The sequence below is a fragment of the Equus caballus genome, chromosome 4 (assembly GCF_041296265.1).
Source record: "Equus caballus isolate H_3958 breed thoroughbred chromosome 4, TB-T2T, whole genome shotgun sequence".
NCBI classification, from domain to species: domain Eukaryota; kingdom Metazoa; phylum Chordata; class Mammalia; order Perissodactyla; family Equidae; genus Equus; species Equus caballus.
This window is the reverse complement of record NC_091687.1, coordinates 95,554,260-95,581,214: the sequence shown is the minus strand read 5'-3', so window position 1 is coordinate 95,581,214 and position 26,955 is coordinate 95,554,260. Positions and strand designations below refer to the sequence as shown.

The 26,955-nt window shown below is 38.1% G+C and overlaps 1 protein-coding gene across 13 annotated transcripts in view; it reads left to right on the top strand.

The window, feature by feature from the left end:
• The window catches only part of DGKI (diacylglycerol kinase iota), a 423,828-nt gene that overhangs the window by 333,891 nt on the left and 62,982 nt on the right, over positions 1-26,955 (top strand). For all 13 annotated transcript variants that reach the window (XR_011438274.1, XR_011438273.1, XM_070265910.1 and 10 more), the window contains 5 exons: positions 2,070-2,114; positions 13,902-13,971; positions 16,136-16,176; positions 17,083-17,210; positions 19,800-19,922. Coding sequence is in view for 11 of the 13 variants with exons in the window: in XM_070265910.1 (XP_070122011.1) it covers positions 2,070-2,114; positions 13,902-13,971; positions 16,136-16,176; positions 17,083-17,210; positions 19,800-19,922 (407 nt within the window). In the remaining 2 variants the exon portion in view is untranslated. The remainder of the gene's footprint in view (positions 1-2,069; positions 2,115-13,901; positions 13,972-16,135; positions 16,177-17,082; positions 17,211-19,799; positions 19,923-26,955) is intronic.

Below are 26,955 nucleotides of genomic sequence, written 5' to 3'. Positions count from 1 at the left end.
CACCTCCCACTGCTATCCTTCCTCCTCAGGAGGTTGAAAGGGGAAAGGACTGAGGGATTGAGTGGATTAACTACAGCCTGATGTTGCTCTAGTGTGATCCATAGCTATAGCTTGGAACTTTCTGTCTTCTTGCCAGACTACATATCTGCACTTTTTGAGCTGTACAGAATTTCAAAGGGCACTGATAAATAATGAAGGAAAACAGAGATTTGGAGTTATTTAATGTTTTGTATCTAGCACAGACTTCTGTCAGAGACAGCTAGATGTTATTTAAAAAAATGTAACTCTACAGGAAAGAAGAATCTTCTGTATTTTATAGGAATTTGTGTCAGAACACAAAGGAATAATCTCTCTTTTTGTTCTCAGTTTGGTCTCACCATAGAGAACGAGAAAGGAAGGGTCTCATATATGACAGTCCCATGAGTTTGGACTGTGCCAGGAAAGCCAGGAGACTCAAGCCCATTGTCGCAGTGGTCATTGGCTGTTTTGGCAAAACTTTGAGGAGGATCTTCACTGTCTTTGTTTCACAAATGGCAAAAAAGCATAAATAGCCCCTTCTTTATCATTGTTTCTTGATGAAAGAGGCATGTTAGAATCACTTTTTTGGGATGTGGTCTAGACATTTGTATTTTTAAAGCTGTTGGGTGATTTTGATAGATACCCCAAGATGAGCAGCTCTCTTCCAGACCACATTTTATACATAAGTAAATATCACAAATTAAGAAGAAAAAGAGTGTTTAAAATCCTTTCTAGTTGTAGCCAACTAGGTTCTACTTCTCTTGGTGGAAATAAATTCAGGTAGGAGGCATAAAGTAGGATGAAAAATTGTTAATTTTTCTCTTCAGCGTTGTTAAGGATAGAGATGGAACTGTGAATGCAAAGTATTTTGAGATGGCTGCCAAATTTTGAAGACTGATATGGGTGAGAGAAGAAAAGTCAACAAATTTTATGCTTGTGGCTTTGTTTGCCTATGTTTACCAAGGATAACTTGAACAGGTTAAGGTTTGTGAACTTTTTAGCATGTAACATATAGTATTTCATTTTTCAAAATAATGTTTGTATTTTATTGTGGAACCTCACTCAAAAAGCCCGCAATAAAAAAGTGAATCCTAATTGAGACCAAACCTTTATTTTTTAAAAAATGCTTGGATGACTTAAGATTTTGCAGTAGCAAAATACATAACTGATAAACTGACTTGGTTGAGAACCAATTTATTGACATGCTTCTCACACCAATGTTCAACTAAAAGTAGGATTCTTAAAAAAAAATGAGGACAGAGTGAACTCAAAGAGGAGAAGTTTTAAAACTAACTTGGACACAGACAGTAAGTTGATAAAGCCCTGTGGGAAGCAGATATAAGGACAAAGGTACCCAGGATTGCTGACATCTGTAAATAGAACCACTACACTCATTAAGAAGGAAGCCGGTGAGACATGACAATGGTGACAAGTTAGTTATAAAACTTTACATATTGAGCCAGGCTTTCAGAATCTGCCAGGAAAACCTCTTTAATTTCAAACCTGTTAGTTTTCACTTCGTGATATGCAGAGGGGGCCAGTGATTTTTCGCTTTGCAGTCTATGAAATCCTGTGTTTGCCAAGTAATTTATCGGTATACACACATTTGCCATGACAGTATGCATTTGGTCTGAGATAAATCAATTCTTTCTAAGTGCTTGACCTTTAGAAGCTTTCTTTACAAGCTAAAAGTTCAGGTGCAAATTAAGTATGACCTGCCCTTCTTATTATTACAAAATTGCCTTTCTATTACTTTTGTTCTCCTCTATCTTTGAAATTATATCATTCACTTCTAAACCCTATTTAAGATTCGTAAGCTTCAGTAGCTAAATGGCCTTTCTTCTCTCAGTCCACCTTGGTATGCTTTTATTATTTTTGGCATTATGTTCTTTATTTAACTTTGTTGAATTTGGATGAGTTAAATGCTTTCCAGATGAGTTTAATAATGTTCATTTGGGAGTTCAGTTGCCAGAGTTATGGAAGCAGCTTGTTCAAACTAATCCTAAGCTGTAGATATACATTTTTTTATTTTTTTCCATTTTTCTCATTAGGACCTGCAGTCAGTTTCTTCTGGCTCCCAGAGAGTTCATTACCAGGTAACACATTGCCTCTCCTTGTTTCTTACCTTCCAGCCAAAAGAAGTCCGCCTTTCAATTAATGTCTCATTTGGATTAGCATCCACCTCTTTCCCAGGGATAGAGTTAGCTCTAAGAACCAAGTGATGTTATCATTCTGATTCTTTTGCCTTTTCCTAGTTTTGGACGATCCTAGTCTAGAGCAAATTTGGACTGTGGGTTTTCTCTCGTATTATTTAGAAAAAAATTTTAAGATGAAGTGCTTTCAGTGACAAATACTGACAAACTCAACTCAAACTAGCTTGACATGGAGAGAGTCTATTGGCTCACATCAGCAAAACATTCAGACCAAGGTGGGATTTTGTGTACCATTTGGCCGTGGCTTGTGCTCCATTTTCTTTCTGCTCTGTTCTCCTCTTTCTGAAATTTCACATCTGGACTAGATGTTTTCCTGGTTAAAGATGGCAACATTAGCAACCAAGGCTTTATGTTTCTCCTTCACATCAAGGAAAGAGAATTCCCTGCTCCCCAAAACCATCAGGCAAACGTTCTAAAATGCAATCTGATTGGTCCCTCCTTTTGGACAGGGTCTAATAAATTCAACCTATCTCTCTCTTGTGACCCACATCAAGTCCCCAGGAGAATACTCAGATATGCTTTGCCCCAGCAATCTTTGGGAGTACAATTTCTTCCCTACTTCCTCACCCGTACTGTGCTGCACCAGCCTCTCCTGGCATTGTCTTACATTTACAAATTAGAATTCTCAAGCATCATTCAGGTACCAGTACACAGTATCATCCCAAACTATAATGGGCACATCCAAAACTCTGAGTGGTTCCATTAAAGCCCTTTTCTCTGAGAGGCCCAGAGAAGTACCCTTCCTCACTGGGAGGAATGTGTGGGAGTCACAGCATACCAAGACTTCTTCCAAATAAATCCTTTCCTGGACCCTTTTATACCTCCACATGGGGGAATGGCTTAAAGACATCTAAATTTATAAATCCTGGTTTAGCACCTTACTTTAGGTTTTGGTGTCTATTTTGCTACTCCCAACAGTACTAGTTTAAGATCCTTTTCCATAAAAAACAAAAAGCGATTTTAAAAAACCCTATACCTTTTAGCCTCTAGGTAGCTTTCTTCCTCTCCCAATAGATACCCTGTTCCCTCAGCCAAAGCAGTCTAATTATCCTGGGGCTGAATGATAGGAAGAGCCCTGATGTTCTTATTTGTTTGTGTTTATTTCTCAAACAAAAATGTTCACTATTCTGGTGTCCTTTCTTCCATCTGGCTGCAATAGAAAGGATAAGAATTCACTTAGGGTTTGTTTACATTGAGGAAATAAACTCTACTTCTGAGACTGTTTCCAACCATTAAAAGGCAAATTTCTACTTTATTTTTTAGAGTACAACATTCCTCACCTCCATTATTTGCATATTTACGTAGAGCCACTATCTAGATATAATTTCCTTTTTAAGAGTATAGTGCTTTTAAATGCTAGAGCTGATCACTACTCTTTAGAAATTGGCCTGAGAGCTATAAGACTTTGAGAGACTGTTTAGGTAAAGAGTTTGTACTTTTTACGGATGGACATTTTGAAATTTTTCAATTTTATCGAAGTATATCAGACATTTATTCTAAAGTGGTTTTATGAAACTAGTTCATTTATTTATTATCCTTACTTACTTGATGCAGTCATTTTGGCCTGAGAATTTTGATATATGAATATTTTGTACCATTTTCTTTATGCCATGTTTGTACATATCAACAGAGATCAGGGGATCATTGAGACTCTAGAATATCATAAGGATATTTGTTTCATTTATTATTTGGTAATTAAATCATGCAGAGGATTAATGATGTTTACCTTACTGTATCAAAATCTTGCTTCATTTTTTGTTTACTTGCCATCAGGTCAAACTCTGGTGTCAACACTGCTGCAGTATAAATGTCACTTGAGAAGGTTTTGTGCACTGACCATAGAGGACAACCAATGAAGTGATCAAAGATGAGTGTCAGGAGTGTGACTTCACCCCACACCCCTCATTGCAGAGTTATAAAAAACAGAGACCTTGGGAGTTAGGGAGGCTGGAATAAAAGAATCTGTGGAAGTCCAGGATCTACTCATTAAACAGGAAGCTTAACTGAGAGAGACCATGTCTGTATTAACATGGTCAGAGCATAGAGAAAGGTGGTGAGGAAATTTCCTGAGCTGAACGAAAGAGAGCTGGTGGAGGCAAGGAGCTGGGGGGAGACAAACGTTCATGTTTGGTTGGGATCTCCGACAGGCAGGAGGAGGAATGAAGGGGACGGATGGTGAATAAAGAGCTCTGGTTAGCCACACTAATTTTGATATACCTATTTGATCCAAGAAGTTTTGATGAGTAGAAATTTAGATGTATGAATTTAAAACTTACTGAAAAAGTCAAGCCTGGAGATGGAAATTTGAGAAATGGATAGAAATTAGCAAATGGATGGTACTTAAATCTGAGAGGCTGGTGGAGGTCACCCAGGGAGACTTTAGGTAAAGAAGAGGGCCCAATATCATATCTGTGTCTATTGACCAGTCAAGAAGAGCACAAGTTGAAGAGAGCCATCAGTCAAGAGGAGTCATGGACCCTGAGGCGAGCAGCAGGGCAGCTGGGAATCAAGGAGAACATGGTATCATAAAAGCCACAAGTGAAACTCATTTCAAGAAAGAAAGAAGTAATGGAAAGTGTCAATGCTCTTGAGAGGCTATGACATAGATTGATTTCCATATTTTTTTAAGGGTGCATATAAAATACTTTGGATAGACATGCTATCGTTTTTATGCAGAAAGTGACAAAACCAACTAGTAGGAAATTTAATACTAAATGTTTGTTTCCCAATGCAGAAACTGGTAATACCAGAATGTCTGGTCCACCTTGGTGAGAGTTAGGGGGTGATCTAGGAGAAAGACCTGTAAGAAACATGGTCAAGAAAATGTCTTAAAACCTTTTTAATGAACTTTCTTATGTATAAGATGGCACTGAATATGCTTGGAGAATGAACTGTGATAGAATGAATAAACACCAGTAAGTTTTAAAAACTTGAGAAATTCCTATCAGCTTGCTAATTTGCAGTTGGGATTTTAACCGACTGTTTTCTAAGGCTAGAAAAAACTCTAGGGAAAACCAGCATTTGGAAAAGTGTACAAGAGCCCAAGACACCTTATTAGTGAGCCATATGGCAGTTCCTAGCCATTTAAGCATTTCATTGCTTTGGTTTCTTCCTTTCCCAAATTCATAGCGTGTTGCCAACAAAGTATTAAGGCTCAAAAATGACACCCTGTATTAGCCTAACAAGGCATTATGGATTATACAAGAATGTGTTGGATATTTATAGCCTGCTGAAAACTCCTGCCTACACCATCTGTGAGGTCAAAATACAAAGGCCCATCCATTCTAGTGGCATCTCATGTTACCTGTAACTGATAAGTTAGACAAGCAAAATGCATTGTGCTCACAGATTCAGGATATTCTTGAACTTGGCAGATAAATTAGAATTCATATAGAAGATGGACTCTGCCTACCTATTTGTTATCGATGCTTCTTGAGACCGCCTACTATGACATAGTTCCTTCTTTGCTCCCTCCCTGAACTTCATTGTATCCCTTCTTAACCTCAAGTCATAAGGTTACTAAGGAGTAGAAGCAGATTCAATTATTCTAGTGATTCTCATCTGGGGGAGATGTTGCATCATATGGGACATTTGGCAATTTGGAGATCTTTGTGTGTCATGACTAGGGGAGGTATTGCCACTGGAATCTATTGAGTAAGAGGCCGGGATGCTACTGTATATCTTACAGTGCACAATCCACTGCAACAAAGAATTATCTAGCCCCGAATGTCAATAGTGAGGAGCTTGAGAAACTCTGAGTCATTCTGATGGCTCTCAGGGCATGATTGGGGACCACAGGCAGATGTATGTCCTAGATGAGGAAAGTGGAAGGAGAGAGAAAAAGGAGCAGGAAGAGAAAACGTGGTAAAGGAAAATAGAGATATCTAAGAATATGGTAGAGTAGAATAAAGAGAGAACCAGGAACAGTTAGCGATTTTGTAGACACTCAGAGTATCCCCACTTCCAAGGGGTATTAATGTAGTTGGCACTCAGGAATATGTTTCCAGAATATTAGAAGCTACTAATTTGAGATTTTAGTCAATATAATAGAATGCAATAGTAGTTGCAAAATGGGTTCATCCAGGTGACTCCTCTTCTTTAAGAATTAATTTACTGAGAAATGACACCAGGATGGTTGGAATATTTCAAAATAGATATAACATTTTTGAAAAGTTCTTTCATCCCTTTAGAGTAGTAAGATGTCTTTCACTTTCATAAGAAAAAACTCTTGGTCAGATTTGAGTCTACATCCATTTGTTCATCCTCGGACCTCTCTTTTCTTTCCTACATACCTGATCATCTTCTGGAGGATAGATCTGTATTGTATTCCATCTCTGTCTAGTCCTAGGGAAATAGCATTTCCCACAAATATTTGATTTATTCCCTTTCTAGTCGTACAGCTGTCCTTATTCATTTCTCTCCTTTCTCTGAAATCTCTTCCTCCTTAATTTATTTTCTGGATTCTAGAAGAGTCTTTCAATGGATGAGTTGAAATAAGTTTAAAGGAGTCCTCCTGGGAATGAATTTATCTTGTCTTAGAGAAGGACAGGAGCTAGCCAGCAACTTTGGAGAATGTTTCTTTAGGCTAGTTCAAAGCTGTCAGAAATGGATCGAATGAGGAATTAAAGTAAGATTTGCCTGGGGACAGATCTGTCTGCTGTTATAAGTGAAGGCAATACTGCTAATACACATGTGTGCACGCGCGCGTGCGCGCGCACACACACACACGTTCAGTTGTTGTTAATAGAAAGCTTCCTCACACAAAAAAAGGACTCTTGAAAATCTTAGAATATCTCATTTCCATCTTCTGCCACACCATCACTGTTTCTTCATCTTTCAAAGCTGACTGGAAATGGGCATCCCATTTCTGTATTCTGCTGCAGGAATTGTGGGTGGTAAAGTAGGTTTGAAGGGAACAAATTTTGAAAGATAAAAATAACAGTCGCAAGCCTATTAATTGGGATTATAGTTGGATGGAGATACATAAACACATATTTCTAACCATCTCCTTGTGGATCTATTCACCAAGGATGAAGAGATATTGGTACACAACTTGATGATGGAAAGAGAGAAAAAATGAATTAACAGATGTGTTGGACATGGGGGATGTCAAGGCAGGCAGAAGAGAAATTTGGATGGGTAAACGAGAGAAAAATGAAGTGATTATTGATTGGACATTTATAAATGAAGCAGGGATTCCCGACCCAAAGGAACTTCTGTTTTGCCTCTGCTTACATCTTCCCTAAATTTTATGAAAGAATTTCATTCACAGTGAAGATATAGTTAAAAGCTAGGTGAATATTGCTTAATTGGATAACCCACTGGAGTGTGTAATGGGGCTGCTGTGCTGTCGTTAAATTAAGTATGCATCAGCTATGAGTAATTGAATGTAAATTAAGGGCAAGTTTGGCATATGCGTGCCAAAGAGTGGTTCAGGTAATTTCCTTATCAATTACATATAATTCATGCCAGTTGACTTTCAAAAAAATATATACGAGAAATATCAGGGTTGCTTTTGTGCATGTGGCTATATTTTTAGCATTAGAAACAAATTTTTCCATTAGCATATATCAAAAGAGAAAATTCACATATCAGGGATTTTTTAAATGAGCAGTAATTGTTAATATTATTCATTTAAAGAGCATGCAATTTTAGGAGATTATTACATCTAAAATAGAAAGGAGCATGGTATGTCCAAGGTTATATCATTCTGCCTACATTACAGAGCAATGACAGTTGCATTCATCTAAATCATACCATTTATATGAAGAAAAATAACAGATCACAAAATGAGCTGCATTCACACAATCACATTTCTTAAGTATCCACAGTCAGATGCTTTTGAAAGGTGCATATTTTTGAGTTTGTTTTTTGGCTCTATCAGAAATTAAGACTTTGTGTATTTATTTTAATGTGTAGCATTCATAAAGGAAACATACTCCATCCATTTGACTGTCACTTGTTTAGTGACGAGCATGCTGCCATGTTCACCCCAGAGGGTGCGTGAAACTAATATCTGCTCTTGGGGCCAATACTTGACCTCCTGCTAGAGGCTGTTTTGTTTTTCTCACTTCCCTTTTCCTGCTGAAGTCTAATTCATGGTCCACACTGCACTGCTGGTCACCCTCCAGCTGCCTCTGAATCCAGGATTCCTTAATGCCGGAGACATCCACTGTACGTGTGTGCCAAACCCTCTGTGAAGACACAGTGGGGTGGTTAGCTGATTTGAGTTGTATCACCCACCATGGGTTAGCAATGAGAGTTAGTTAAGACAAAATTACAGCAAATTCAATATTGCTTCTATGCTAACATCTCCACCACTCATGTATTCTGATTCCCTTTTTTGAGTTGGAGAGAAAAGGCTATAGATAGACAAGACGCAAGAATTATGTGAATCCTGAGTATGTAAGACCCTAGTCACCTTTGTGCTCATCATTAGTTAAGAACTTCAGAGTATAAAGAAGCTTATAGACCATGGCTTTAAGTTATTGTGATTCTTTTTTGACAATCTACTTCCCTTTATACTTGCTCCACTTTTAGTCCATTCAAATATGCATTTGTGTTTGGTCCTCAAGATATTTCTCTTGACTTTCATTAGCTACTTCTGTCATGAGGCTGCCAGGTTTTATAATCTTGGCTTATCCTAGTTTTCCAGTTGTACACAGTTCTAGACTTCTGCTTAGTTTTTAACTCCCCACCCAAAGTAGACCTTAGGACAGCATCCTTCCAGTGTGCACCCTTTTATACCTTTATCCACATCTATACAAAGGTACATACATGGACATACATGCACACACATTTGAGGTTTTGTTGGTTTTTGAAAACAAAAATGGATTTAAATTTTTTATGCACTTGCTATACGTATTGTACCACAATTTATTTATTTGTTTATTTTTTGGTGAGGAAATTGGCCCTGAGCTAACATCTGTGCCAATATTCTTCTACTTTATATGTGGGACTCTGCCACAGCATGACTTGATGTGGTGTGTAGGTCTGCACCTGGGATCCCAACTGGCAAACCTCGGGCCACCAAAGTGGAGCATGTGAACTTAACCACTATGCCGGTCCCCACAATTTATTTTTAACAGTACTATACTACAGATCTTATGTCTTGCTAATAAATGAAGCTCTAACTTAATCTTTTAAAACTGCCACTCTATTCCATGGTATATATTTAACCCTATCCCTGGATAGACATTTAGGATATATACAGAAGGTCTTTGTGACCTTCCAGTCTCATGCCTTACGCTTCATTTGCTCTAATAAATACACATTGAGAAGAGATAATTGTGTCACAGGAATAAGAATAATGTAAACTGTGTGACAACTGACAAATCAGCAAATGAAAAGATAATTTTGGTGAAACTAAATATCTAGGAAGCATGGTTATTATTGAATGAGGAATGGAGAGGGCAGTGAAATAAAGTGTTCTGAAAAATATTACCCTTGGTGATAGAGAACGTCCAGCCTTGAAGACAATACCTTGTATTTAAGACAATTATGGAGCTTCTAATACTGTGAAAAGAGGCACCAAACTACTGATTAAGACGAACCCTACAAGCACCAAACCAACAACCATCAGCATTTGTTTGATGTCATTCTTTATTGTGTCCACTCATACAATCTGTCCTATTTCTTTTCTCTGAAACCCAGATTCTGAGCATAAATGCATTTATGGATAAAATAGTGTTATGCTACAGAGAAAGACGAACTCTGTATGACTCCACTCATAGGTGGTAGTTAACATATGGACAAAGAGAACTGATTGGTGGTTACCAGGGGAAAGGGGGCTGGTGAGAGGGCACTAGGGGTGAAGTGGTGTACCTACAACATGACTAATAATGATGTACAACTATAATTTCACAAGGTTGTTAACTATCATAACCTTAATAAAAAAAAAAAATAGTGTTATGCTGGTGTAGCACCATCTAAATGATCTGGTGTGAAATGTGACCTATGTCCCGTGAGCACCTCACATGATTAAAGGTCATAGTTGTTTCGGGTAAAAGAATTTTGTCCCAGCTGGCCCAGCATTCATTCCTCCTCTAGCTTGACTGTATCTGCGTATCAACATGTACCAGCCAATGAGTTAAGCATTTCACATGTTATTTCATTTATTCCTCAAAAGAATCCTTGATAATAGATAGTGTGGTAGCCATTTTATAAATGAGGACTCCAAGGCACAGAATAGATAATAAATTTGCCTAAAAACCTCACAGTTAGTAGGTAGTGGAGCTGGGATTGTCATGTGTTCTGATGGCTGGTGCTCTTGGCCGTCAGAATCCCACCACCTCTGGGCTTGCTATTTAAAGGGGGGGGGGGATCATACACAACCTGTGGTGTTGTTGTCCTTCCCATTCATAGGTCTACCTCTCCAATGATATTGAAATACTTCAAGGACAGAAACATTTTTGTTATCTCACTGCGTAGTCTGATGACCTCATCCTACAAAAATTTCATATTCCAAAGCAGACTTTGTCACTAAAAGTAACTTTTTGCTCAGTTTTTCAGCTCAAGTGAAATACAACCACAACCTCAACCACCAGCAGATTTCCTGTCCCCAGGCTGTTGTTCACCTCCTGTTCCCCCTCAGATCTTTTACATGTAGTCCTGGTACCCGGCTGTGCTTAGTAGCTGGGTTTGTTTCTTGTTTCTTATTTTATAGATTTTTGGTATATTTTGTGGGTGTGTTTTACAATCGTGTCAGTCTGCTGCACTGAAACATCATTTAACACTGATTTCAGGAAAATCTCCAACTTTTAGGCTTCTAATGCAGGTGAGATCCTTTCATCTGCATATATATGTATGGACTAGATTAGAGCCAGGCAGAAAATTTTGTTGAGACTTCATTGCTTTTGTATATCTTTGATATGTAAAATTTTTAAATGAGTAGTTTAATTACATTGCATTATAAATCTTTCCCAGATTGGATACATGTAAATTACATTTTTCCTCTGGAATTCAAATGTCTGTTAACATAGGACCTCATTATATTAATAACTGTCCCCTTAAGAGCTCACTTTTTTTTTTTATGAACCGGGTTGAAAGAGCTTGAAAAAAGGAGGGAGAAGGATGCAAAGCTAGTTCAGGGAAGCTATTTCAGAGAATTTAGGCTTCTACTTGGTTTCTCTAACCACCTCCTCAGATTGTAGTTTAACCTTTCGGAAAGTATCCAATTATTTTTCAATAAATTTTTTTTCATGAAATTCCTGTGTCTTTAATTAGTGAAGTATTGTTTAACTTACTTATTAAAGCAATCCAATATTCAAAATAAACACGTTTTCTCCTCTGTTTTTTAAAAAAAATAAATATAAGTAGATAAACTTTATATAAAGGGCTGGAAACAAGCGTTTGGGAGGGACAGTGGGTGGAAATAAGCAAAAAGTTCATTGAGTCCTTCTCTGTAGAAATTGGCCTGATTTCTGTCCACTGCCAAGAGAATAGCCGCAAGCCCAGAGAGCTTCAGCTGCTTGACTCTACAATCACCAGTAACTTTGAAATAGTAATTCCTATTCTTGTAAGTCTGGATGTTGTTAAGGCATTTTACTGATTAGAATCTTCTTATTTTGTTGAATTCCCTCTGGCCTAAATTTTTGATTACTTGAATTAGCTTTTTAACCTTTTGGGGGATCTTGGATCACTTTGATATCTACAGAAAACAGGAGAAAATGCACATACACATGGACACACCAAATTTGGCATAAAATTTCAGGGAGTTCAAGGATTGTTGAACCTGTCTGAAGACCCCTTTGAACCTATTTGAAGTATTTTATTGAGTTCTATGGCAAATTACTTTTCCACAGAGCAAATGTAACATTCTCTTTAGAGAAAAGTTGTTTAAGGAAATTGTGGTATATCAAGTGCATTGTGGATCAAGGTGTAGACTAAATAAATGAACAGAAAATAAGCAAAATAAATGAATAAAGTCAGGCACATGCATAAAACTCTCCAGATACACAGACTTTTGCACATGAAACGGTGTACAGTTATATCAATATTACTTTACCAGCCGATGGTAAGCTTGTCATGTGGCCAAGTCAGTATATCAATTTGCCTTGTGTTAAACTAGACTAAAGAATGTCCAATATTCTCTAATTTGAATATTCTATCAATAACATTATTAATCTTTAGGTTTTTAAAATGATAAGCATTTCTGTATTCTTTCAGAGTTGATTTTTAGCTGGAGAAATTTGGATTTTTTTTTGTAATGGTCTCTGTAGCGCATTTGACACCAAAATTCAGAAAGTATCCTTGGTGTCTAAGCCTCTTTATTTCGAGAGAAGACAGCAATGTTTCTGTTTAATATCTTTATTTATTAGCTTTCATAGTTGCCAGTAAATATTTGAAATCACTTTCAAATTTCTTGATATAAATCTTGGTATAAATTACGTTTCTCACCAAACTGAGACACGTTGATATCTTTACGCTTTATACAAATACATTAAGAACCTTAAGTTCCTTTAAAACAAGGTATCGTATGTGTCAAAATATAATGTTCAAAATGTTAAACATGATTCTCATATAAATAGGTACTGAGCATATGTCACGATTTCATTTAGTGCCAGCAGCAGGATGAGAAAGCCAGTTCAAAAGAGGAATGTACATTTATCTCTGTATCCATTGCTATAACAAGTCTATATCTATAAATATAAATTTTGGTGCCAGGCCTGAGTGAGACCAGTTTTTTCCCTATCAATTATTTGATTTGCAGAATCCATTCATGTTAAAAGCTCCATATACCCAGGATTTCTAATAATGGATCCTTTTTGTCCTAGTAACTTCAGTCTGATGGTTCTAAAACTTTAGCATATACCAGACTCAACTGAAAGATTGCTGGGCCCACTCCCAGGTTTCTGTAGACCTGGGGTGGCACCTGGGAATTTGTATTTCCAACTAGTTCCCGGCTATTGCCACTGCTCCAAAGTTCATACTTTGAGGATCACTGATTTAAGCATCAGCTTTGCCTGAGGATCAAGTGAGGCAGGTTAAACCCCCAAAGAAGTCAATGCAAACTCTGATTGGCTCTCTTATTACTTCTATGTTATTCCCATTTCCTTGTCCTGTCCCCCTCTGTATACACAAGGTCACCCACACCCAGCTGCCCCCCAAGGATGCTCCCTATTTCAGTGTCTTCCCCACAGAGACCTGGCCTGCCTCCTCATTTGTTCCATTTCTGTCAGTGATTTCAATCTCACTATGAGCCAGGGCTAGAGTGCTCCAAATCATGTGTTGTAAACTAGAATGTGCTTTTTATTATTTTTTTTAAATTATCATCTCTTAGTAGGGGAAATGTTTATACCTATGTGGAGAGCTCAAATGTAAATAACAGTCAGCTGCCACTAGTTTCTCAGCTTCACAGAGGGAAAGAAATTCCCCCAAAGGAACTAAATGTCCTAAATTATATAATTTATGAATGTTTAATGAAATAATTGAAAACCTTCTGGAAATTTAATGTGGGAGTTGTTTTAATGATTCTGTGTGAAATAATTCATTTCAAAGCAGAGTCCCTGTTTCTGTTTCTAGTAAAAATTGTGATTTGGTCTCTCACTATGCCTTGTTTGGGAAGGTTTGTTCACTCTTAGCTATAGATGATATGGCAGCATGTGGCGTGAAGGGTTCCCCTCAGGTAATTCAGATGGAGCCATGAGGGTGTGTGGTGTCTCTTTCCAGGACCATGAAACCTCCTTCCCCAGGGCTCTCTCAGCCCAGAGGCTCTCCCCACGGTGGTGCTTTCTAGATGGTGAGTGTTTCTGTATTTCATGGAGGGGTGGGGATTGGGGAAGCAACAGGGCAAGGCATTGATTAATAAGAGTAGACTCTAGTTTTCCAAAAGATTATTCAGAAACCCTTCACATGGCTCCACGATCGGTATTTCCATCTCAAACAATGTGGACTTGCTGATATTGCAACACACTTTCCTGAAGACATTTTCCTCAAAGCAACTTGGTTAACTCAGGCTGAACTTCTCAGCATCAAATTGCTCAAGCAGATGTCTCCTTTTCAGTGCCCCCATTTTCCTAAAGTGTGTTGAGTGCCTATCTTCAATTCAGACCAGTAGATGGATTCAGTAAGCATGAGATGGGTACTAATTTGTATGTTGTTTGCAAATTATGGAACTTTCATATTATTTTCATTAAACATCATTTCAATATGATGTATAAATTTTTGTAAAAGGGTAGAAATTTCAGTTGCATTCAAATCTGCTTTGCTGAACATGACATATTGAATGCATAGTGTCAGTTAGTTTTTGATTATCAACGAGTCCATTTTTCATCTTAAGCATCTCTTACTCCCTAGATGCTGTCTAATCCTACTTTGCTATCAATTACCCATGTTGCAATACATTCCTGCTTATGTGCCACCAGTGTATCTACCTCCCAATATCTTTCTTGTCTATGTGGAAACGTGGTTTTCAGTGTAGATCTTTCTTTTGTTTATCTGTGTATGCATCTAAGAGGATATAAATGTGGAATTGAGTATGACACGATGTGTGAGTGTGAACAGTATTGTGAAAGTGAGCACTTGTATCTATATGAGATCTAAATCTAAATCACATAAATCTTGACATCAGTTTTCATTTATGGCTTGTCAATTGCCTCTGAAGATAATTTACACTTTTCCTCCAGCTCCTTTATTCCCTAGTGACGAGACATGCAATAATTTGTTTTTCCTGAATCCAGGAGGCACAGCTTATATTTAAGAAAATTATGAAAACGTATATGAATTATTCTATATACAGTCTGTTCTCTATATGGTCTTAGATAAAATTACAAGTGTGGATAATGGTCTTAACCCAGATATTAAGTTTACTGTATAAATAGTTTCATTGAAAAGCTTTAAAAGGTGATTGCAGTCAGGGTTAAAAAGAACAAAGCAGAGTAAGTCCTTCTCAGCCAGATTTTACTCTCCTATTACTTTTGGAGGGCAGGGACCATGATTGTCTTATTTCTTAGCTTGTTTTCCTTTGAAGAGAAGGTACTCATTAAATATTTATGATTTTTGAATGATTATTTGCATTTTGAGTTTTTCCCTCTAGTACTAAGTACTTTGTAGAAAATCTGTTTATAATATTTGGACTCTGTTAGATACATTCAAGTGAGGAGGAATGCAATTCTTTTCAATATTAAGAATAATCAGAATAATTTCTAGAAACCCAAAGTTTGTAATTAAGATTTTTTTTTTCCTCAACCCACAGATGCAACCTAATCCGTTTTAGGAATGCTTAAATAATATATATATTTTTTGCTGCTTTGGCTTTCTTCAGACATGGCTTAGGGACTCAGTTTTAAAGTAAAATAATTCTTTTAAGACCAGATGTGGTCCCTGGCTCTGCATCTTCAAGCTCTTTTCCAAAATGAGAATCACTTCCTCAGGAAGTCTGGCCGACTGCAGGTTTTTCTATCTTTACTTACTTAATAAATACCTTTGAATCCCAGCTCTGTTTAAGGTCTTGTGCTAATACCTGCACACATAAAAGAATAAATGAAACACAGACCTTTAAACAGGCAGATATCTTTGTCTCATAGTTATCTGTGAAGATAGTTTCTATGAGAAGTGTAAACAAAGTATAACTGTGCCTAGAAGTAGGAGCAACAAATTCTGTCTGGGATAGGGAGAATGAGACTGAAGAAGCTTTCACAGAGGAGGTAGCATTCGACTTGGTCCTTAAAAGACAAGTAAGGTTTAGATATGCAGATGTAATGAGGAAGTGCTCGCTAAGCAGTGGGATAGCATCAGCAGAGGCATGGAAGTCCTGAGTTTTTCTTGATAGACTTAGGGACTGGCCAGTAGTCCACATGACTGGAATGTAAGGGTTTTGATTGACAATGTAGGAGAGAAGTTTGTAAATTTGGTGCCACATCATGGGACACTCTGAATGCCATATACATTTTTTTTTCTCCTAGCAACTTCTGCTGATCGCTTTTATCGAATAGACAGATCTCAGGTAAGTTTTCTTGAGCCTGCTTGTGAAAGTGAAAAATTCCTGAGTAAATATATTTTATTAGAGGCTAATCTTACAAATTTTTCTAACAAAAACACTGAAACATTTACAGATTTTGGAATGGTACTCATAGCCTAAGCTATGAGCTTTTAATTTGTCTTCACGTGTTTTGTGATTTGTGGACTCAAGATGATAGGGCTTGACCTTGCAAATGAGTACAGAAAATAACTAGGCTATAAATATTATTACTGGCCTGCGCTCCAAATTTTCATTCACACTGTTCCTTCTACTGCTTCTTTACCGAATATTATGCCCTTTTAAGTTCGTTTCTGGTTAGCAAGTCTGAGTCCTCAAGAGTATATCTAGGCTACTTCATTTCAATTCATCATTTTCCAGAGTTCAGTAATGAGCAAAAAAAAAAGCTCTTGCCCAATGATAACAAGTGTTTCCACAGTCCGAATTCTCCTGAGAAAACAAAAGGTACAGTATGGAATCCAGTGATACAACCCGTTGTTAACCATGCCACTTAGCTTTGACCAGATCAGGGGAGTGGACATCCAGGTTATCATACACTCATGCTGGACCAAGTTGCATGTAGGGTTTCACTTCTTTGATAGTATTTGGGAAGAAGAAGAGGCAAGACCATTTCTGGTTATACCCAACAAGATTCGGGTCAACTAGGAATCCCAAACCAAGAGGGATTCAACTGCCCCCTCACCAGCTTCTTGCTACAATGTTGCTTCAGGGAGGGATGTCCATTGGTCTGGCATATGATGCACACTGTGGTCATTTGGTATGTCACAGAATTTTATTGTTCCTCAAGACCAAGAATGCTTTGTTTTGTTTTTCTTCAGATGATGGATTTGAGCATCCTGTTAATCATCTGACAAACTTCTTTCTCTTCCGTAGGAACATTTGCACTTTGTGATGGAGATTTCCCAAGATGAGATTTTTATTCTGGACCCAGATATGGTGTTGTCACAGCAAGCAGGGACACCTCCGGGAATGCCTGATCTGGTGGTGGAGCAAGCCTCGGGGTGAGTGTGCTTCTCCTTTGGTGGTCTGTTAGGGAGGCTGGCCACAGGGTAACATCCACGTCTGGTTTGGCTTTAGACTTTACATTCTATCAACCTATTTTAAAATACAGGTTTTCTTGTTGTGTTTCTTTAGAGTATGGTATAGCTGGTTCCATTAAAAGTCTGTCTTACAAATGGCGGTGTAGAATTACTCTTTCCCACTCAGGTTTGAATCACATCTGAGCTTTCTTTACCCATCACACCCACACTTCCTACCAAACTAGAAAGCTCTTGTATTTGCATTTGTGCCTATGCATCTATAATGCCTGTATTATCCAAATAAAAATGGACACAGGTGGTTTGACAATTACTTTTCTCCTTCTCCTTTCTCTTCTTCCTTCTCTTCTCCTCCTGCTCCTCTTCCTTCTTCTTCTTCTCCTCCTCCTCCCCCTCCTCCTCCTCCCCCTCTTCCCCCCTCCCTCCCCCCTCCCTCCCCCTCCCCCTCTTCCTCCTCCCCCTTCCTCCCCCCCTCCTCCCCTTCCCCCCCTCCTCCTTTCTTCTTCTATATCCAGGTAGCCTGAGACATAGATTATCTATAGACACTATAGATTGTCTCCTTCCTTCTTCTCCTTCTCCTTTCTTCTTCTCCTTTCTTCTTCTATATCCAGGTAGCCTGAGACATATAGATTGTCTAATAATAACTATGATATATCGAGCACTTATGTGATTACACGGGTGCCCTCCGCCATATCTTACATTTCAAGAGACCAACGGATAACTCAAATCCTTTGAAAGTTTGAGAAAACCATACTGTTAGGCATGGGGGCGTGAGTTAGTAGTTCTTGCATACTTTCTCAGTTAATAAGAAATTTTGAGTTTCTATTACTAGATTCACAATCTAGTGTTTTTGTTTTGTGGTACAGTATGCCACATACTGTGTTCAATGTCTTTCTTTATTCCTACTACCATTTCACAGTGACTTAATCATGTTAAGTGCTCTCTGTTTATTTCCTCATCTGTAAAATGGAAATAATAATACCTACTCATAGAATTGTGTGAAGATTAAATGAATTAATACATGTAAAATATTAAGAATAGTTTTTGGCACTTGGTAGACACTCATTAAATCATGTCATTGAAATAATTATAACCACCATCTTTTCAGGATGACCCTTCATATTTGCTACTATTATAATCCTAAATCTGTAGATAGAAAAATGAGGCTTAGGGGGCTTTGTAAGTTTCCCAGCATTGCACAGAAAATAAATGGAAAAATAGAGATTCAGTCCTATGTTTTCTGATACTTTACGCCATGCATTTAGCCATTACGTTGAACCACTAAAATATAATTACTATTTCTAGGTTATTTCAGCAATTCAAAAATATGTATTTAGAGAGCTTTTTATGTGCCAGGTACTAGTATAAACCCTTGAGAAACAGCAGTGCAAAAATAAAAACAGACAAGAATCTCCGCCCTTGTGAAATCTAGTGAACATCTGTGGTTTCCCAGTATATGGAGACTAAATAGTTAAAATAAGCATTTTCCTGGAGAGCACACACACATTCACACAAGCAGCATATGCAAATTGTGTACACATACTTACCCATTGTAAACAGACATGTTCACTGGAGGTGACCCTCATGCCTGTTTACCCCGCTTCACTAATTCCTTTGACCATTGCTGCTATTTCTGAATATCTCCCACTCTGCCAGGGCCAGCTGATATCCATGGTATGTATCAAGTCTGTGGGGGAGTCAAGAGAAGACAGAGTGGCTGGATGGAACAGATACATAGCTGTGTGTGGGAAGCCAGAGCTAGTGATAGCAGACAGTCTTGGCATGAAGAGAAAACTGAGAGGGACAAAGGGTGTCCTGAGGTAACCTGGGGAGTCCCAGGAGGGGTTGGAGAAGGCCATCTTTGCAGACGATGTACCATAAATGAAGCCTGTAGTAGTGGAGAGAGCAAGTGAGGTGCTGTGTCCTACTGCGGAAGCTGTAGGTACTAAAGTCTAGGTGTTCTCTCATTCCACCTGATCTGGGCTCCGGTCCTTGGTCTGATAAAGAGTGGACCCGTTCTGCCAAGCTTGCCCTGGGCTTCGCCCTCTCAGCCTCAGTCATTCTTCTATGTCAAATAACGGTCAAAAGAAATGACTTTGTCCTAGGTTAGACCTCTGTTAGCTTTAGTTCCAAAAATAAAGTAGCTTGAAAATCCACTAGAATTTGAATAAGTCCCTTTCTTATTTCTTATTAGTTGCCTTCTCTAGAAATAAGTTAGGAACAGGGAAGCAGTGGAAGGGGACGGACTTTGTTATTTTCTAATCTGCGTTTCTACATCAGGCTCCATTACTTCTTATTTATTAAAGTCATATATAAAATTACTTCGTCTTCAAATTCAGTTTTCTCCTCTGTAAAGAGGTCAGAATCATACAAACAGTTCATGATGGTTGAGAAAATGAAATGAAATAATAAATGTGAAGTACCTAGTAAATACCTAATAAAGATTCATTTGCCTTCTCACATTTAGAGACAAGAATCATCTTTAGAAAGAGTAGAATAAGTCCTGTGGCTGACTTTGAATGCTTAAATGTCTGATGCCCTTCTTTCTCCCAGAATGTCAGACTGGTGGAATCCTGCCCTGAGGAAACGCATGCTGAGTGATAGTGGGCTGGGAATGATAACTCCGCATTATGAGGACTCAGACTTGAAAGATCTCACCCACTCCCGTGTGCTACAGTAAGAGCTCTCTCTCTCTGTTCTTTTGCTGAGTGCCTCTGTGGTTGCTGGGAGAGGATGTGGGGTCCTCACCAAAGGGAGGGATTGCCCTTTCAGTGGTGCTTCTGCTGTCTCAAGCTGTGTCATCCTGTGGTTTGACATTTTATTCACCTTGCTCACTTTTGTCCACCCCAAGCTCCCGATGGAGCTTCACTTTCCATTTCTCTTGCTCCTGAGCCACACTGAGCCCTTGCATGTGGATCTATAAATACTTTCAACCTCACCAGTGTTTGCTTTACTGGAAACCAGTGTTTACCAGATGTCCCAGTGTTTGCCACATCATGAAGACATGCTTAAGAGTGATCATGAATAGTTTGGAAGTGAAGTATAGTTTTTCATTTGTGTGAACATTTTGACTTGCTGTTATAGCTCTCTTTCATTTGTCTCCAGTCCTGAACCTGTGGATGTATGCTCTGTGTAATATAGCCAAGTGGTTTTGTTGGCTGAAATGGAGTGTTGCTCATGTGTGGTTTCAGTCTCTCTGGGTAGACAGTGCAGCATGTGCTCATAGATCAGAATAATAGATCTGATGGTCAGAAAGTAGGATGAATGTTGGAGCTTTATAACAGTGTTGATACATTTGTGTCCACTGACTCTGCCCTCCGGTCATCCCTCCTTGCAGGAGCAGGTTCTAGGGCAGTATGTGGTCATGGACACACTCATTTGTACCTACTGTGTGACTTCAGGTCAGTCAACCCATGTCAGAGATTATACAAGTTCATTGCAGCTCTTCCAGTTAGACTGGTTTCTAGTCCTATCCAACGTGCTAATCAAATAGGGACAATGGCCTTGTAACCATGCTACCATTTTTACAAAATAATGAAATTACTAAGATTCTGAGAAGCCTAGGGTTAACTGAAGAGGCAAGACAATGCATTGTTTCTAAAGGAAAACCGGAAGCAATTTCAGCATGACAAAGGGGAGAAAAATGAGAAAGCTGAAGCTAATTGTTTCATTGGTAAAGGTTCTACTCAGACAGCCCAAGGGCAAAAGGCGACTTCATTTTAATTACTTCTCTGTACTGCCTCCTATTTGTTGTGTGAAGAGTGGAAAAGAAAAAGTGAATTACTATGGATGTTCCTTTTTAATTAAACCGTGTTGTTAGTTTCTGATGGCATTTTGATTGCTTGCAATTCAGGGTGTTCTTCTACTTCTTTTTCATATGGAATTGAGGCTTGTGAACCAGGGTGAGTCAGCCATCCATTGATGGCTAAAAAACGTGACCTTCTAGCTCTGGGCAGATTTGTTTGAAAATTAGAGGTTTAATTAGCCACAGAAATAGGAATTAAGCCTAGACAAACCAGATGAGTGTTTTAGTTGTTCTTATATACAGGCTGTTTCCAAAAAGTAGAGTGTGGTAGTGTGGTTTCAATCTCATTTCCTATGCTCTGTCTTCTCTATATATAGTATTTTAATGTATATATCATGATGTGTGAAGTGACTGTTTCTAAGATAGTGAATATTCTTCCCAAGAGCCACAAATAAATGTACCACTTTGTATAATAGCCAAATTCTTAAAACCTTATATCAAAAATCAACTCTTACTTTTTATTTGGGTTATATCATCCTTTCCGGGATTTCTCTTAATTTTTGATTGATCTTTTGTGGGCAGTTATCAGTTTTCCTGGTCTTTTATTCTACCTTAGGTCTTAAATGCACTAGAGCAGCTGACTCTTTTTAAAAAATTTTTCTACCAGATCACGTGGAAAACAAACAAAGTAACATTCAAACATTTACCTCTAGCCTTTGAGTCTTTCCAGCTGAATCTCCAGACATTGTGGAATAGAGACAAGTGGGCTCTCTCTGAATCCCTGACTCACAGAATACACAAGCATAATAAAATTGTTATTTTAAGTCACTTTAAAAAAGCAAATACTTTACCTTGCCCTAATTTGTCTATTAATTCTTTAAAAAAAATTTTATTGTGTCATTAACTCCTTAGTAAGAACATCTCTTTATTTCCTTCAGAGTTCATCTCTGATACCAACAGGTGTAATTGCAGTTATGGAATAATATAATTGTATAACATATATATTATATAACTATATAATATACATTAATGTCAATAATAGCTAGCATTGATAAAATACCTTCTACTTGCTTTGAATCGTACTTAACTTATCTTTAATTCTTTCAACCACTTTTAAAACTCACTATTGCTTAACAGATGAGTAAACTAAGACTCATAGAGTTTAAAACATTCATCTTAGGTCACCCAATATAACAAGTGTGGGAATCGTGGTGTGAATGAGATTGGCTTGGCTTCTGAATCAATGATTTTTTCACCGTACTACACTGTCTTCCCAAAGGGCCACTGCAAAGGTGGGGTTCCTGGAGCCCCACTGCCCTGGAAAGATTTGAGTTTCCTTTTTATTAGCATCTGTAAAGTGAAAAATTCTGCAGCAGAGGGAGACAAAGTATGCATATTATATATATATATATGACTGCAAATTTAACCAAAAGTAATTATAGTTGACAATTAATTTTAAAGCAGTAGTTTTGCTTCTATTTTTTATTTTTAATTTTTTTGCGAGGCCTTTTTTAAACGTTTATTTTAATTTTTTTTAAAGGTATGCTTTTTGGTGAGGAAGATTGGCCCTAAGCTAACATCTGTTGCCAATCTTCCTCTTTTTTGTTTTCCTCCCAAAAGCCCCAGTACATACTTGTATATCCTACTTGTGAGTCCTAGTTCTTCTATGTGGGAAGCCACCACAGCATGGCTTGATAAGTGGTGTGTAGGTCTGCACCCAGGAACTGAACAGGTAAACCCCAGGCCGCTGAAGTGGAGCACATGAACCCAACTGCTACATCACCAGGCCAGCCTCATTTTTTGCTTTTAAAAAAAGAGATTGAAATAAAAAATAACAATAAACTTTTATTTAAAAATGAAGTGTATATTAAATACGCCCCAATCTAAATAAGTACAAAAATTATATTAAAGGTGCTCATGTGCCAACCACCCTGATATGTCATGTTATTGTTTTACATTTTTCTTTGCATTAGGTCTTTCTTTCAATCCATAAACAAACAGAGTATCATAAAAATACATACTATCGGTTGTTTTTCTGCTTTGTATTATATTATCTTTTTACTTTTCATCACCTGTATCAATGCATATACTTTTATAACTTGCCATTTCATCATATTTAAAAAATGTATTCATATTGATATATGTAGATTTTAAATTGTTTTATTTGATATAGAATATTACAATATAAATATGTGCTAACTTACTTTTTCATTTTGAATTGATTTCTAATAATATATTATTTAAAATGCAGTGACCATCCTATGCCTGTGTTCTTCTGTGTTGCAGGGTGTATATGCAATTTCATCTTTACTTGATCTTAAAAGATTTACATTCCCCTTAGGAATATTTAAGAATCAGTCTGTGAAAAGGGCCTGAAGAATTATTGTAATATTGTAGGTATGATTGGCCTCTGTTGCTTTCAGCTTTAATGCCCCAGTTGACTTGGAGACAGGAAAAGTTTAATTTTAACATCCTCTCTACAGTGTTAAATAACTCACTATATAAATAAATAAAAGGGGAAATTTTAAATTCTTTGAACTGGAAATACTATTTATCAGAATTTGCGGGACACTGTTAAAGTGGAATTCACTGAACAATTTATGACTCTAAATTCATTTATGAAGGGAAAAAGTGATTGCATACTAATAAAGAATTTGATGTGATAAACTGGAAAAAGAATCCAGAGTAGAGAACAGAGAAACAAGAAAGAATAAAAATAATAAAGACAGAAATCAGTGACAAGGAGAATAAAACAAACAAAATGGATGATTAACCAAGAATAAAATTTTAAAAAATGATTCTTTACCAAGGTAAGTAAGAGAGACAAAGTTCTGAGAGAGTGATTTAAAAAATAAATAAATAGGGGAAAGTGAAAGGATTGCAACTACAATGTTTTCCCCAGCTCATTCTTCCTCCGTGGCACCCAGTGTGCACATGCTCAAGGCGACCTTTTCCCCTCCAAACTCTAATTGACCCACTCCCCTTGGGTCTTCTCAGGGTTTGCTCATGGTTTTAACTTTAATTTCTAAGATCTATCAACCTCCCTCCTCACAGAGAGAGTGACATGGAATAAACAGAATAAATTAGATTTCTATTATTACTAGAGCGGGTTACATTTATATTATGATTCCATTTAGAAACATTACAAGTTTTTGAGAAAGATACACATATATTCCACTTATACATAGACCACCTAGGAAAGACTATAATTCTGAAGAAGGATGTACAACACGTGAACACACAGATCTTCAAAACTTACGAATGTAGTAAAAAACAATCTTTAAGAACCAGTTTTAAAATAAATTTGTAAGAGGTGGTTGACTCTGTAGGGGTGGAAGTGTTTTCCTCTACCGAATGTGGGTTTGTCTGGCCGGAGAACGAATTAAATTCACATGAGACAGAATAGCAGGAGAAAATTAAACAAAGCTTTATGAGGACCATGGCCTGGGGCCTTTCTTCCTGAAGGAAGAAAGGGCACCAAAGAAGTGGGGTGCACATAGTGGTTATATACCCCCAAACAGGGTGTTTCACATAGGATTGAAATGTCCCTCCCACAATAGTCACAAGATTGCCCTGTCGCACAGCACTTGATGGACACAGCAGATAGTGGGTCTGCTATCTCGGTGGGCGTAACAGGAGGCAAGTCTATTGTCTCGAGCTGGGTGGTCACAGATGAGCACAGCAATCAGTTCCTAGCCTAAGGAAAGATGCTTAATCCTTAAGGAAATGCCAACGTTGGAGGGGGAGGGAAGTCAGTTACAGGAGGTTACCAGAGAAGCACAATAAACAAATGCAGATTTAAGTCCTTGCCTTCCCCATTGATTAAGAGTTTCTAGTTATAAGGTCATCTCCTTTCTTCTTCCTAGTACAGAGAGGGAGGCACCTTTACAGATAGAGATTTACCTTACAAATGTAAATGTCTCCTAACAAAGGGCAAGCAAGTTCTACTTTTCAGTTGGTTTCCTGTCTGCAAAGTAACGAGCCACAAATAGTCATCATGCCAAAGAGACATATCTTGGGGTGGCCAAATCCAGGTCCGAAATGATGTGGGGTCGGTGAGCCGAGGAGTCGAAAGAAAGATTTCTTGGACTCTCAAGATCTGGCAGTAGTGCTCTTTTATTTAAAGAATAGTGTAGCATGGGGACAGGACCCATGGGCAGTCAGAGCTTCTGCTGCTGCCATGGGAACAGGACCCATGGGCAGTCAGAGCTGCTGCGTGGGGACAGGACCCATGGGCAGGCAGAGCTGCTGCCGGCATGTTGCTGCTGCCGCTTCTGCTGCAAAGTTGGGTGGAGAGTAAGGCTAAATTTAAGGCATAGGTATGTGAATTATCTCTTTACAAGACAAAAAAAAAAGTTAAAATGGTACCAGTGCTGGTAGGGTCCAGCCATTGGACGGTCCCACAACTTTTAGATAAGAATCAAACAGGATTGAGTAAATGGCAGAAGTCACCGCTTACATATTATCCTCAGCTAAAGACAAAAGAGGAATTTGCCGGGGGGGGGGGGGGGGGGCGGGGGGGGGTGGGGGGGGGGGGGGGGGGCGGGGGGGGGGGGGGGGGGAGTGGAGGGGGTCAGTTACATGAGGTTGCTATACAGTAAACAACTTAAATTCTTGCCTTCCCCATTAAGAGTTTTCATAGATAAGGCCATCCCCGCTTCCTCCTGGCGCAGAGAGGGAGGCATGGAGATTTCCTTCACAAATGCAACTGTCTCTGCTCAAAGGGCAAGCAAATTCCACTCCTTGGAGCCTGCTTCTCATCTGCAGTTTTAAAATTAACCAGCCTAAAATCCTCATCACCCACAACTCACATTATTACTGTTCAGACCGTAATAAATTTGTCTTTAAGTTCAAAAAATATTTTTGTTGTCTAAGAAAGTTCTTAAAATAACATTCTGGAAAGACGTTTACCCTTAGCATTAATTGTACCACCACAATTAGTGATAAGACTATGTTTCATTTTGGCAGAAGATTCATAAGGAAGAAATTAACTAAAATTTTAGCAGACAGAATCTATTTGAATCATAGGGAAGACTTTTCCCAACTTCACGATCTGTGAGATAAGAAAATAGGCACTGAATGAAAACTCTGGTATGTTCTTTCAAATTATCTTTGAGGAAAGGACAGACTTACGTGTGAGTTATATGGGCTAAGGGAAAGCAAGTAAAGAGACTGGGAGGTATTTTTTAGTTTCTGAATAAGAATAATCTTTTCTGGTTGTCATATTTTGTGGTTTATGCGAAACCTCAAAAATTGATTGAAAGAGAGGCACTTTTTCTTGGTGTCTCCAGTCCTAAGCCTGAAAGAGCTAAGATGAAGGTCACGTAGGTGAAAATAGAATATCTTGCCACTGGACTAAGACGCTGCAGAGACAGTGTAGCAGACCACCCGAGGGCAGATATTCAAGCCCGATGTCTGTGTCTGGGCAGGTATCTGTTACCTGGTCAGCTGAGAAGGCTGAGGGAGTTTTATGACCGGCAGGGCAGCTCTGCCTCAGACACGAGAGAATGTTACCAGAATTTGAACTAGAATGTATCTGGTCTGATTTATGATTTCATTGGGATTCTAAGAAACAGGTTGAGCCCTTCAGTTAGTCATTTCTTGAGCAAATAAATATTGAGCACCTTCTAGGTGGGAGCAATTTATGTACCTAGGCACTGAAAATATAAAACTAAATAAGAAATAATTATTGCTTTGAAAGGCTTATATTCAAAGGGGAAATATGACTTAAACCAATTATTCTAGTTCCTTCTGACAAGTGCTATAATGGATATATGCATAGAGTGTTCTAGAAACAAGAGGAAATAGAATTTGCTGCTTCCTCTAGATTTCACTTTTTAATTTTTATATGAAAAGGCTAAGTATTGAAAGAATTAATGAGAAGTTTAGCCTCAAAGTAAAAAAAGAGACTTTTAAGGGCTCTATGCTTATTTTCTTCAAGCTTTGCAAATGAGGAGACAAGTA